Source organism: Euprymna scolopes, chromosome 16 (genome assembly GCF_053919585.1).
Source record: "Euprymna scolopes isolate OS-2025 chromosome 16, ASM5391958v1, whole genome shotgun sequence".
Classification (NCBI taxonomy): domain Eukaryota; kingdom Metazoa; phylum Mollusca; class Cephalopoda; order Sepiida; family Sepiolidae; genus Euprymna; species Euprymna scolopes.
The window spans coordinates 132,994,138-133,009,728 of NC_136497.1; the positions used below are offsets into that span (position 1 = coordinate 132,994,138).

The 15,591-nt window shown below is 34.7% G+C and overlaps 1 protein-coding gene and 1 pseudogene across 1 annotated transcript in view; both read left to right on the forward strand.

The window, feature by feature from the left end:
• Positions 1-15,591, forward strand: part of LOC145296094 (zinc finger SWIM domain-containing protein 5-like) — a 171,997-nt gene that overhangs the window by 100,880 nt on the left and 55,526 nt on the right. The window contains exon 2 of the mRNA XM_080142234.1: positions 2,333-2,423. Within this exon, the coding sequence (XP_079998360.1) occupies positions 2,333-2,423 (91 nt within the window). The remainder of the gene's footprint in view (positions 1-2,332; positions 2,424-15,591) is intronic.
• Positions 9,426-9,544, forward strand: LOC145296380 (5S ribosomal RNA; annotated as a pseudogene).

Genomic DNA, 15,591 nt, shown 5'->3' on the forward strand with positions numbered 1-15,591 from the left:
GATTTGATGCTGAAATAGATACAGGCGTGCACTGATTACTTGGCTGTGCTAAGTCCTTGCCCCCATCAAAGAAATCTTTTCGCTCACAGCCCCAATTTTTTTTGGCTCTATTTTTCTTATCAAAATTAATGGCTCTATTTTTCTTATCAAAATTAATGGCTCTATTTTTCTTATCAAAATTAATGGCTCTATTTTTCTTATCAAAATTAATGGCTCTATTTTTCTTATCAAAATTAATGGCTCTATTTTTCTTATCAAAATTAATGGCTCTATTTTTCTTATCAAAATTAATGGCTCTATTTTTCTTATCAAAATTAATGGCTCTATTTTTCTTATCAAAATTAATGGCTCTATTTTTCTTATCAAAATTAAATTATAATTTTTAGGATGATCTCTGAGGGGGATGTTTTGAACTGAAAGCAGTGTTTTGTTTCAGAAGATAAAATCTTGTTCTAAACAAAATGACAATCGTCAATCAGAAGCTTTGAATTTTAAAAGCAAAAATGAAGACTAGGTTTTCCATTGGGTAATCGATCTGTAGAAATGTCGAATTCTAAGCCTGCAGACGGAGAGAAAATTTCCTTATGTTGGACACGAAAAAATAATTTGCGGGAAAGCTGAAAGATTTGATGGTGCAATTCTGGTTTCTGATTGGTTGCTAGCGTAATGTAGCTCCATTTATTTGTCAGTTCCTATCACCAGTGACTATAAGTAGAACCTTCCAACTTTCTGTAATCATACCTTCTATATCAGAAAAAACACAAGATAAAATCTGGATAGTATAGGAAGATGCGTACAGAAAGGCAGACTTTGATGGTATGGTCACATTTAAAGAATCCAATGTGTGTTGCTGTTTTAGATGCAGAACAGTTGAGGTAGCAGGGTCGGTTCGTAGGTGAAGACTATGGAAATGGTAAGAATAGACTTCAGATAAAAATTTATGAATAACCTGCCCAGAGATAAATTTGTAATTTCTTGAAGCCATCTAACATGTTCCAGCATGTAAAATGGACGTTAAACCGCTGATGATGAAAAGGTTTCTGAAGAAACGTAATGCTACAGGCTTGAGAAGGCCTTGAATTTTAAGCTTTGTCTTGAAAACGTTTTATTTCTATTATCTTGAAAAGGACTGAGAATATAGGAAATGTCTTGAAAAGGGCTTAAAAATCATATTCATTATATACAATAAAAATTTGTGTTTTAAAAATAAAATTGAAAGAAATACATTCTTCTGAAATTGCATCGTTATTTCTGCTATTGTCGAGAAGAGTTACGTCCCCCTTATTACGAAACTACCAATGTTCTCTATAAAACTTTACAGATGTAACCGAAGTAAAAATTGAAATAAATACTATTAAAGTATTTTTTAATATTAATGAAAATATTTTGTTTTTATATATATATATATAATATCAAATTGTTTTGAAAACTGAATTTTATCTGGAGAAGGCTTTGAAAATAGACATTGAAGTTTGCATGAACTCTGTGCTACACAGTCAATTTTAATCTGATTGAATGAATAAATCTCATTTGGATTCGTCGAACTATTTCAGCTGGTGTAACATCTGACCTTCTTTAGGTGTATCTTGACAAACTCTGGAATCTTCTTTCTGAACTCTGAAATGGTCCTACCGAATTCTAGAATCTGCATAGAATGTTTAATCCACAGGAATAGCATGTTCTCGTCCTGTCAGCCAGTCTGTCTTAAGCACTTGGCAGTTGTATTTTTAGTGTCACCCACACTGAGGATTGAATTGAATCTTCAACCTCCAGGAGAATGCAATTTATAACTCAATTTTAGCAAGCATTTTATCAACTATGCCACGGGTCTTTGAATTTCTTTGGTTTTTTTTTATGGCTTGTAAATTTTGGACCATCCCTAAATTCAACACTTGTTCTGATGCGAACATTTGCAGTGCTGCATGTTGATGTGCAAAAATCCATGAACAAAGGAGTGGACGCTTAATCTTAATATTTTCTCCCCCATTCTCTTGTGACGTAATATCCGGTTCTATTAATTCCCACAGTCTACAATTTTAATCTCGGCTACAGCAACTTGACCCTTATTGACCATTCATTTTGTGTTCTTAATCTCGTTAGATATTGCCGATTACATCAACCAGTATATAAAATTGTTGACTATTAAATGTAGAAATGAAGGAGAAAGGATATATATATAGCGAGCAGAAAGTGACTAATTTTGTTTTAATTTATTAAACACTTAATTAGCTTTGCAAACTCACTTTTTTTCCGATTTGAACAATGAATGTCATTTTTTGTTTTTGTTTTTTTTTACTTATTTCTAAAAGCTTTGTTTTTTTTTTTTTTCCAGGTTTTCACTTAAGTGGAACAATCACAGAACCTGCCAATCCATTATATTCAGAGCCGGAAAAAACATATAAAGTGTCTATTAGTTTTGATAGGTAAGTTTTTTTTTTTTTTTTTTTTTTTTTTTTTGTTTTTTTTCTCCTCCAGAATTGCAGTAATAAAAGGTGATTTCCTTCCTTTTCCTCTAAAACCACCTCTTGGAATCTATTATATAAAAAGAACTCTGTGTGTGCGAGTTTGTTCCCTGTGAACTCTAAAATGGGGGGGGGGGCGATTTTTATGAAATTTCACACAAAGGTACGTTATGTGCCTAGCAGTGTTCTTAGATTGGTTTTGCATTGGAGTGCTAATAATGCAAAACTGTTAAATAGACATACACAGAAAATTTTGGACAAATATGGTAAAATAGTCACAAAAATGGATTGTTTTTATTATCGCTAAAAGAGCCCCTGGGGCACATCAAAGTTATTGCAAAGTATAGACAAACTAAATTATATAGAAAACAGTTACTTTTTAGAAAGGTTTATAAAAAAAAAAAAAAAAAATACACTGTATGATTTTTTTTTATTTTTAATAAGCACAAAAGTGTCAATTTTAGCCATTTTAACTTGAAAGGAACCCTTGGGGGGGGGGCAACTGGAGTTTTCCAGGAAAATCCGTTCTGCTACTTATTTTTAATTTTAATTTTTTTTTTTTTACTTACATCATGTTTAATTTTTGTGCAAAATTTCAATATATTCCAAGGTGTAGTTAAGGAAAGTGCGGATGAACGGACAAGGGTGAATTTACGGGTTCACCCTCCTTTTGTCAGGGGGGGGGGACAAAAAATGTATCTATATGACTTGAGTGCATCAGCTTGAACCGAAATCAAAACTTGTGAAAAATTCTTTGTAAAATTATTTGTTACAAGAAATGGAAGGTCATAACAATTAATTGGCAGTCAGTCGGAAGAAAAAAGATGTAAGCGTGAGAAACCAAAATAACACACGGTATCGAATTAATGCATAGATTATCATTTCTACCAACAGTGGAAGATTGTTTATTACAAAAAAAAAAAAAAAAAAAAATTGTTGTTGGCATCGAAAAATAGACAAAAATTTTTTCCAATTCAGATACCCCAAAAGTTCCGGCTTTTCAGATTAATCATCCCAAAACTAGTCATTCTACTCTTAATTAAAGTGTGCATATGTATCATACATATAACAAAGACTGTTGGATATTAATTGATAAAACTTGGTGGATGGGTCAGCAGAGACTGAAATCTATTCCAAACTAGCAGGCCGCCTGGCATTGCCTGGTCATAATGATTTAAAATATTAAAAAAAAGAAAAAAAAAAAGACTTGTGTGTCACCACCGAGAATCGAAACCAAAACGTTTAAATTATGGTTTACTTTTCCCTTGACGTTAATGCCTGAGCTATGAAGACCTGTTTGCTGCAAGGCTAAAGATTAAAACCTGAACCAATAGCTTATGCATGCATATTCGTAATACCCTCGTTTGACGTTCACGTGGTAAATTCCATTTTTTTAATTTTTCACGCTTTTTGTAAAGATTTTCTCCGACTAAAACCCAAATATAAAGTTTCGCATGGGTTTGAATACCCTATATATTAAGTTTCATATCTGTAGACCAAAAACTTACAGGAGTTCGGTAGGCAACATTTTTTAAACAAACACACACACACACATAAATATATATAGAAAGAGGTTTGTGTTTTTTTTACACAAATATTACGCAAGTATAAATCGTGTAAGATATCTGCATGAATTACAAGTAAATAGTTCCTATTTACAATGTCTCCCCACGGGACAGTTAGACACCAGGGTCGTTTTTTAACTTGGAGAAAAGGAACAAAAATTAAAACTCTCAGTCGTGGAGGACTTCTCCCCCACTGACAGAGAACAAGAAATTGAAGTGCAGCATCTGAAGAACAGATACTACACTGTGATCTCGACCCAGAGGCCAGGTAAAGATGATCATCCCATATTTAAAAGAATATGCAAATTAGCAGATGAATGTAATTCCACGAGCCATATATATAACAAAGTGGTTCAATTCCCTCTGATCTTTTTGGACGAAAAAAAAATAAAATTACAAAAAAAAAGAGGCATTATTATTGGAACGTCGTTGAATCCTACGAAGGCGCAATCTAATTTTAGTCATTATTTTTAATTTTAGATAGCACATGAATTTGTTGTTTTCAAATTTGCATAATACTAGTTGTGACTAATTTGAACTCTGTGAACTTGCTGACCTCTTTCCCATTCATGCATTGTGGTTTTCTAGTCCTTTCAGCTAGCAGAAAATAAAACCTATCCTTTTTACACCAATTATCTGCTGTTGGAGTACAGAACTAAAAAGCAAAACTTGATGCCCCATTTAAAAAAAAAAGTCTCAATTCGGCCAATGAGATGCGTGATTCGATTCTTTTTAACTCTGAACCTGGTTGACCTCGTTTAAATTCAGAGGTCAGTTAAGAACGGCACAATTCATAAGTATCAAGAACGCCCCCCCCCACTCCCACACCTTTAATTTGAAAATTTAAAACTAAACAAATTTAGTTTTCTTGAAGCTTTATTATAAATATTAATGGGACCTGTGGAAATTCCACAGGCGACTCCTTCATATATAATATATTGATGTTGGCATTCTGTGGATGTTCAGCGTAAATAAAGACGCTCTGATATTATTGTAGCTCTTTTGTTAAAACTGCAGAAGTACTTATCTAAGCTAGCAGGGACGCCCGGCGTAACCCGGTCGTAAAAGAAGGCATAAATATATTTTAATTCTTGCAGATTTCGTATATATTATTATAGTTAATGTACCATCGATTCTTATATATTATAAAGTTGTGATTTCAAAAATAAAAATATATCCATATGACCTGGGTGCACAGTTTGGACTGAAACCAAAACTTATGAAAAATATGTCTGTAACCAAAACTTATGAACTTCTTGGTAAAATTATTTATTACAAGAAATGAAAGTTATAGCAATTAAACGAGTCACTCTGACGTAAGCGTGACACATAAAATAAAACACACGCTATCCTATCTATCTATCTATCTATCTATATATATATATATATATATATATATATGTATATGTAAAAGCGAAAATGTATGTATGTATGTATGTTTGTGTGTCTGCGAAAAACTTTCGACAGACACGACAAAAATTCACCAACTCGGTATCATATTGAAGCTCCATCCTTCGCTCGAAAAATTGGCCAAAAATGTTCATTTTTTTTTTTTTTTTTTTTTTTCACCCTGAAATCAACAATTTTCGACAGGGGGTCAATTTGGTTCTTACTTAAAATAAATTCAAACATCTTTCACTAACTCATTCTGGCTGGCCGATTTTATTTTTAAACTTCACCTCAGGTAACCTTCTTAGTGACACTCAATATGGTTTCCGTTCTGCTAGATCTACAGCAGATGTCCTTACAGTTATATCGCATAGGATTAGCAAATCTCTCGACGGTGGCAATCTTTCTAGGGCAATTGCTCTTGACATATCTAAAGCCTTTGATAGGGTATGGCATAAAGGTTTACTTCATAAGATCGCTAGCTATGGTATAGCTGGAAAAGTCTTCTCAATTATTAAATCATTTCTCTCTGATAGGTTCATAAGAGTAGTAGTTGAGGGGCAAAAATCAGAAGCTCACAGTATTAATGCCGGTGTCCCTCAGGGATCCATCCTGGGCCCAACTCTTTTCCTGATCTACATTAATGATCTTCCAAATCATATCCTTACATCATTTGTAGACATTTATGCTGACGACACTACCATTTATGGTAGCACATCTAAGACAGTAAACGACCAAGTTCTCTCCAATTCTCTCTCCTCTGATCTTGAGCACGTAGTACAATGGGGAAAGGAGTGGCTGGTTACTTTTAATGCATCTAAAACCAAGCTTCTCTCTTTACATCATCAACATTCTAATTCACATTTGTCATCAATTGAAATGAATGGCTCTCGTCTTCAGGAGGCCTCAAGTTTTGACAAGCTTCTGGGCTTGACCATTACTCCTGATCTTAAATGGAACATGTATATCAAATCTGTTGCCAAGGCCGCTGGAAAAATGGTGGGATCTTTCTATCGATCCAGTAGATATCTCACTGCTGATGCTATTCTCTACCTATATAAGAGCCAGGTACGTCCAAGGATGGAATACTGTTGCCACATCTGGGCAGGAGCTGCTAGAAAGGACTTGTCCTGCCTTGATAGAGTTCAAAATAGACTTCGTAGCCTCGTAGGAGATGTCCTTTTCTCCTCCTTGCAACCTCTATCTCACAGAAGAGATGTTGCGAGTTTGTCTCTGATGTATCGTTATTTTCATGGAAAGTGTTCAACTGAGCTTCAATCTATGGTCCCCCCTCGCCAAACTTTCACAAGAAACACTCGTCTAGCTGTAAACACTATCAATAATTTCCCCCACTCTTTATCTGTGCCTAAACCTAAACGTAGATTCCATGAACAAAGCTTCTTTCTTAGAACTGCACGCCTGTGGAATTGTCTTCCGTTTTCCTGCTTTCCGGCTGACTACAATATGGTTGTGTTCAAGTCTAAAGTAAATAAGTTCTTGATGAGCCGTTCCATATAAGTTATCAAATTTACCAAATTTTCATTACTAATGATTACTATATTGACCAATTTCTATTGTACACTCTTTAACCCTTATCCTTGAGTGGCCTCTGGGCCTTGATAATGTGGTGACGCCTTTGTAAAAAAAAAAAAAAAAAAAAAAAAAAAAAAAGTCTTCCGGTTCAATTCTACCCCCCCCCCGGTTTCTTTTTTATTCAACACCACACACACCTACAAACATCCGGGCAACGCCGGGTACCCCCGCTAGATTATTATATAAATCTCACCTGGCTAAATGTATGTTTGTATGTCTGCCTAAAACTTTCGACGGAGGCGACGGATTTTCACGAGATCGGTATCGTTTTGAAGCCCGACACTTCGGACGACAAATATCGAAAAATTGGCTAGAAACAATTATTCCTTCAACTGGGCACTTTTCTACAAGGATGGGGTCGCTTTTTTCATCCTCTCTTTTCGATTGACTAGCCTTAATTTTCCTGCAGTTTGGCGATGGACGGAACAGCAAAGACGTCATTTTGTTTTTTCCGCTTTTCTTCCTTCACAATATTGGTTCGGCCTGCCTGCTTACAACAATTTTTTTTTTTTTTTTTTTTTTTTTTTTTTGCTCAACACACACCTCCAAACACCCGGGCAATGGCGGGCACCTAGGCTAGTTTTAAATATAAAGGAATTTATAGAAGCATTGTTTATTATAAACGTTGCTTGGTGCTAAGATATGCTTAAATGTGATATTCTAATGTATGCAGATTTCGTCTTGTTATAGAGGCAATTTTTTATTGATTATTATATTGTACCCGATATATAATAGTGACTAGCGGGGGATGGGGGGGCTTTCCCGGTCGTAAAATATGCTTAAATATATTTTAATTTGTCCAGATTTCATATATATTATTTTAGTCGTGATTTAAAAAAAAAAAAAAAAAAAAAAAAATATATATATATATATATATATATTTGGGTGCTATCAGCTAGAATGGAAACCAAAAGCAAAACTGTAGCATTCAAAGCTGGTGACGTTACCACTGTACCAACGTGACACGCATGTGAACGGATTAAAAATAAACTAAGATACTATGATAGTGGTCCCTAACATAAGCAAAAATTAAAATTCTAAAATCTGATCCCCAATCATGATTCTTAGGTAGTCGAAAAATTTTAAGCACGTTTTTAGCAATAGCAGCTCTTACAGCATCCAGTTACTGGAAGAGTGTCCACGAAGCGCGGGTATCTCTGTTAGTCACGTGTATGTGTTTGTAAAAATGACAAAAAAGTACATAAATAAAAAAAAAAACAATATATGTACGTAAATTGTTGTTCTTCTAATTTTTTTATCCATCCGTTTTTTTTTTGTTTTTTTTTTTAATACATCAAACAGTATTTTTTTTTTTTTTTTTAAACAAAAAAAAAAGGGGGGGGGTATTTTTGTGATAAGTTGCCAGACAAAATTGAATTTTTTTTTTCTTCATTTTTAATCTAAGATTTCCCACACTGCCCCAATGTCCTGTTATTTTCTTGACAAGGCAGATTTTTTTTTCATCTATTTTTTTTTTTTTAAATCCAACTATACTGGCCTAGTTGATGCCGTATGAGGTGTGTGTGTGGGGGGAGGAGATAATCTTTTGAGGATTATCGAAATTCTAAGATTCTCAGAAACCATTTGATAATCTTTCATGTGCGCGCGCACACACACACACATTCGTAATTATCTGTCTATATATATAAAGTTAGGTATGTGTGCATGTTAATTTTTGTTTAAGATTCACTCCTAAACTAATTAACCGATCATTATGAATCTAAAAAACTCTGCTGCTCGATATAAGGAGTCCAAATTTATATATTTAAAACAAAATTTTTTTTACCCATGTTCACCCCCTTACAAAGTATATCGCCACTTGGAGGTAAGGGGCTATTATTTGGGGCCATGTCTAGGAAAGCTTTACAAGATATTTGTTTATGTTACATTTAAACTTCTGCATATCAGTACAGTCAGGAAAGCAGGCAGCAGGAAGGGAATTTCAAAGTCTAGCTGTTCGAGGGAAGAAACTACTAGAATAGAAAGCTCTCTGGCATTTAAGGACAACAACAGTGAAAGGTTGAAATCTTATTGCTAAGCGGGTTTGTTGCTAGATATGTACGTCGAGGGGGTACTAGTGAAACAAGTTCATCAGAACACATTCCATTAAAATATTTGTAAAACAGGCACAGTGATGCAACATTGCGGCGATGGGACAGGGGCCTGAGCTTAGTTGATAAAGTGGGACTGATTAGATTGACAACTCTTTTTTTGACTTTATCTAAGAGGGAGAAACTAGTGGTAGACATTTCTTTTCTAGGAAAATACTGGGCCGATTTGTCTGAAACTTTGTATGGACCTTTATGATAATGTGCAGCGAATTAAGTATTATGGTATCTATTTGATGCACAGTTAGGGTTAGTGATTGAGATGGATTAGCATTTAATGCAGAAATGAGTCCGAATTTAACCGTAATCAATGCGGCACAATCACGTTGACACACCGGTTCCCGTCAGATCACCGAAGTTAAGCAACGTTGAGCCTGGTCATTACTAAAATGGGTGACCAATTTGGGAATTCCAGGTGCTGTATGTAGAACGTCGACACCTCCCTGCAAAACATTGCAAAAACCTAACGTCATCATCTCCCCTAATGGGATATACATGCGACTCGGGGATCACTTGTGAATTTTCTACTCCCATGAAACTTCCTCCTTTGGAGAAAGCCAGTTAAACCCGAATAGGGTTAGTGCCGGCTGACCGACATCAATTTGGCATAAAGTACTCGTTTTAACTAAACTTTAGGCCATTTTTAAAATAACAAAAAGTCGATTATGGGCTATATTTAGTTTAATTTTATGCGAAAGGGATGGAAACTTTTTGTGAAAATTCAGATACCTCCAAGTTTTGCGAAATTTTAACAATAGGTAAAGGATATGAATTTATAAGTATTTCCCAAATGCATTTTTAAAATTTATTTTTAATTTATTTTTATTTATTTATTCAATTTTTTTAAGAGTATTTTAAAGGATTTTTTTTTTTTTTTAGGGGGAGGGGCATAATTATGTACGTTTCATGTAAAAATTCAAATATTTAAGATTTGCATTGAATTCGAACCATGGTCATTAGACACCAATTGAGTAAGATTCCCTGAATTTCAATTTTATCTTAAGATCCCTTAAGCTTAAATTGTAGAAATATTTCATTAAATTTGATCTATAATCCTTAGATTCTACAAATTTTTATTTAAATTTTATACATTAACTGGAAACAAAATGAGGTGATGAATTGTGATCAAAATTTGAATAAGGATTCTAAACATAATGTTAAGGGGATATAACTTCTCTTCGGGGAATTAATTTTACCCATCCTGGGACAGGTATTCGTTAATTTTTATATAGATTCTAGCGGGACCTGTGGGACTGATTCATGTGTAATATATTGATGTTGATATCCTGTAGATATTCAGTATAAATGGAGAAGCTCTGATAATTTTTTTTTTTTTTTTTTTTTTTTTAATCTGCAAAAGTATTTATCTAAGCTAGCTAAGTCGTAAAATACGCTTAAATATATTTTAATTTTTGCAGAATTCGTATGTTATTTGTTGCTCAACCAACACCGTTACACACACCTCCATTAAGATCAAAGTGTAGTATGTTCTTCAGATGCGGCACTTCCATTTCTCGTTCTTTCAGTGGAGAAATCCTTCACGACTAAGACAATTTTTATTTTTGTACCTTTTCTCCACGTTAAAAAACGACCCTGGTGTCTAACTCTGTCCCGTAGGGAGGCATTGTAAATAGGTACATACACCTCCACTTTCTTTAACATCCTCGCGTAACGGGTTCGAGCCTGCCTGCCTATTACCTTTTTTTTTTTTTTGCTCAATACGCACCTCCAAACATCCGGGGCCCTGTCGGTGGGGCATTACAATACGCCGACTGCCCTTCTGCAGAGGGTAAAATTCCCTCAATGGGGGTCCTAGATATGACCTTAGACTATATCCAGTGGTGAGGCCCCAGCTTGTGGGCTTTGGGGAGTGTGGAGCCACCCTTTAATTACCATTGCTCCCAGGTCCACTCTGACCCGGAGTGGTAGTACCTGTTAGGGTCCCAACTATGGGTTAAATAGAAACCGACGTGAAAACAAATATATTCTATTAAAAAAAATTTTCCTCTAAATCTTTGGATTCGGCATTAAATAACCCGAAAAGGGTTGATATGCCATTAAACAACCAACCAAACATCCGGGCAATGCCGGGCACTCAGGCTAGTGTGTGTGTGTAATATATATATATATATATATATATATGTGTGTGTGTGTGTGCATTACGCTTAATCATGAATATTTACATTTCTGCATATTTCTATTTACACTCGTGTAAGTATTCATGAGGATATAAAAATGTAAATATTTATATAAATATTCATGTTTTATGGGTATGCGTGCGTACATACATATATACACATATATATACACACACACATAGTTTATATTTACACACTCGTTTATCATGAGTTTCTAGAATTTTTTATGAAAAGATTAAATTCAAAGCTTCGAAAAAAAAAAAGAAAAAAAAGATAAACGCTCTAAAAGGAATTTTCCAATAAAAAAAAATGTTTTGGAAATATGAATAAATAAAATATTAACAAAATTGGATGAGGAAAAAATAAAATTTTGAGAAAAAAAAAAACTAAATAAAAAAAAAAATAAATTGAAAACCTAAAAAAAAAAAGCAATTTTCAGAATGTGTATATTGCTTGCAATTGACGTATGCATATTTTGCGCACGCGCGTGTGTGTATATATATATATATATATATATATATATATATATAATGTGTGTGTGTATGTGTTTATCAAAGTACATTTAGGTATCAATTTTAGACATGTTTTATTATATAAGGAACTCTTCAGTCCCAATTTACTTGCCTCCCCATGAGGACAATTGAACACAGTCAGTTTTTAATATGGAGATAATCCGGCTCTCCTTTTTCTCCAAAAAGTGCACTGTGTATTCGAACAAAATAATCACTTTGGTCTAGATTTTGCTGACAGTTTTTCTTTTCAATCGATGTGATGTGCTTATCAAGGCCCAAGGGTCACTCGATGATAAAGGTTAATAAGTGTTAGGTAGATTGAGACGATACGATGATCAGTAAAGGTGAAACTTTGTAAAGTTTCCTTTTTAAGAGGACTAGCCTGTGTGCCTGGCATTGCCCGGGAGTTTGGAGGTGTGTGTTGAGCAAAAAACAAAGTTGTAGTAGGCAGGCAAGCTCAAACCCGTACCACGAAAGGAAAAAAATGTGAAAAAAAAAAGTGACGTCTTTGCTGTTGCACCCATCACCAAATTGGAAATAACGAATGTTTAAATTAATGCTAATCAATCGAAAAGATGACTTTCTAAAATATCGGTGGAAAAAGTGACCCCACTTTCTAGAAAAGTGCCCAGTTGAGGATGAAGGAATTAATGTTTTTAGCCAATTTTTCCATATTTGTCGTCCGAGGGGTTGAGCTTCAAAACGATACCAATCTTGGTAAAATCCCTTACCTCTGTCAAGTTTTTGTGAGATGTCCAAACATACATACATTTAAACAGACAGGCGAGATTTATATTATAGACGGCTCAACAAGAATTTGTTTAAATTGAGAATGATAATGTTATAGTCAGCTGGGAAGCAGCCCTGCTGTATTATGTTCCACAGATGGGCAGCTCTAGGAAAGAAATATTGATCGTGGAAATTTTTGGTTAGTTTTAGGTACAGATACTGAGGGGAAATTAAGTTTTTTTTTTTTTTTTTTTTTTTTTTTTTTTTTTTAAGCTAGACGAGTGTTTGTTGCAAATGTTTTGGGAGGGGGTGGGGCTCAGTCGTGCACCTACCATGAAAATGACGATGGTTTAGATAGACTCGCAACGTCTCTTATGTAAGAAAGTAGATGCAAAACGTCTTTGCCCACTAGATTTCGAAGTCTGTTTTGAACTCCTCTGAAAATGTAACAGATACTACACTCTTATCTTTCATGTTCTAATGTTTTTCTGTTTCTGAAGAAATAAAAATGTCCAATTCGTCAATATTTTTTAATTTTCTAAAATATATTTACTAGTTTCATCTAGAAGGGTACCACTTTTGCTGACAATTTTTGTTCTTTTTACTAGGGCGTGGGGCGCTTATCAAGGCCTAATGGTTACTCGAGGATAAGAGTTAATGAGTATCATGTAGTGTGAGACGAGCGAGTTCACATATTGAAATGATCATTATACAAAGAACAGTAGTCTGCTTCTTTTTTTTTTTTTTTTTTTGCTGAAGATGTAGCATCTTAACAGATGCCAAACATTCTTCCAGTATCTCAGACATTCAAACCGAGAGATCTTTTTAAGATCCTAGCTGTCCATTTACGTGCAATTGTTAATATTACTCTTACACTTTATTCACCGGGTATATTCCACAGGTACTTTTCTCAAATTCTTTTTCAGGAGTCTGGTTGCTCCTATAATTACTGAAATGATGTAGATCTTCCTTAGATTCCAGTTTCTTTTCATGTCAGACATATTACTTTGGTATTTCATTATCTCTCCCTCTCATCCCTAGCATCATTTTACTAAGGTTGCTTTCTCTTTCTCGTCCTATCTCACAATGTCTGGTTTAATAGTTCCGTTTTCAATGTACATAGCTGTTAACATCAGTCATAGTGGATGGTGAAAAAAAATGTTCCTTCTGGCATATGTAAAGTCTATTTTTTATTTTTAGGTGGACATACAAACACCAACAAAGTTGGTGTATTCCTGATTAGTGTTGCCCTAAATGAATATTTAAAATTTGAAAAAGTCATTGGTTCTTTTGAGTCAACTTTGTCTATGCGTGTGTGTGGGGGGGGGCAACCATTTCCAATATTTCTTGTTATAGAAATGAGGCAAAAATCATCATCCATTTTTGATACTTAAGCTGCTGTGAGTGCCCCGAATTCCTATATATATATATATATATATATATATATTATACAGCGTGTCCACAAATCTGGCTACATTATGCAACCAGACTTTGTGGGCACGGTGTAGATTATGCGGCCAGACTTTGTGGGCACGGTGTAGATTATGCGGCCAGACTTTGTGGGCACGGTGTAGATTATGCGGCCAGACTTTGTGGACACCCTGTAGATTATGCGGCCAGACTTTGTGGACACCCTGTAGATTATGCGGCCAGACTTTGTGGACACCCTGTAGATTATGCGGCCAGACTTTGTGGACACCCTGTAGATTATGCAGCCAGACTTTGTGGACACCCTGTAGATTATGCAGCCAGACTTTGTGGACACCATGTAGATTATGCAGCCAGACTTTGTGGACACCATGTAGATTATGCAGCCAGACTTTGTGGACACCCTGTGTGTGTATATGCATGTATATTGTATTAGTGATGGGACGATTCCAATATTTTTCCCCTGATTCTGATTCTTTATAAATCTCTGAATATTTAACTATAGAGTTGTTTTTCCTCGATTACTGTTTAACGCATGTTAAATGTTGAGATATTTTTCTAAATGAAAAAATACATTTGCGAGTGATCATCTATCGATTTTAGTTTTACTAGTAGTTAAAAATCAATAAATATTTATTTAATCATCATTAGCAGCAAAGGAAGATTTTGCTTTAAGTACATTTAAAATAAAAGAAACAAAAGAATCGTTTTGGCATCGGAAAATATGCACACATTTTTCCGATACCCACAATTGGTCCGTTTTTTCCGATTAATCGTCCCAACACACACACACACATATATATATATATATATGACAACCCCTTTAAGAAACGCATTTCTTATCGTTGAGCACTTTCAGTCGAATTAAAGTCGGTCAGTTTAGCTCTTATGCATAGATCATCGTATAACGATTAGATCGCTGTCTGACTGACGTAAAGAACATTTAAAATTAAAATGTTTGAATTCAACATTATTTCACTCGGTTAATGGTAGCCGAATGGATACGGTCTTTGCTAATCGAGCCAGAGAGTGCTTGTGTTGCCGAGTTCGAATCTTTTGACTGGTGTTAATCGTGACACCCTGCACTGATGATTCCCGAAAGGATGAAACACTAGTGTCTGTAGGTATTTAATTATTATAGTAAAAAAAATAATTATATAGAGAGAGATATTATCCACTGGCATGCTCCTTCGTCTACAACAGCTCAGAGTGGCTGAGTCTTGTGGCATTCGAAATCGGGACCTCATCGTTAGAAACCTAAACCTATAACCCTGGGCTGTTGTGTGACATTATCGCGTTTTATTTAGAAGTTATAACAAATAACATGCGTGTGTGTGTGTGTGTATATAATATGTACGCACACAATAAAATGAAAAGTGGCTAAGAATAATTGAAATGTTATTTGTTAGGGGGAAACATCAAAAGATTCAAATCGCATTTATAAACTAACAAAGCTACCCGTCCCAAGTCGGGTAAAATGAATTTCCTGAATGTAAGTTTTGCACCACGCATTCATATGTATTGATGCTAGCATTCTGTAGATGGTCAGCGTAAATGGAGACACTCTGATATTATTGTAGCTCTTTTGTTAAAGCTGCAAAAGTATTAAAAAAAAAAAATTTTTTTAAACAAAATTAAGATGCCCCTACTGGGGAATGCCGACGGGA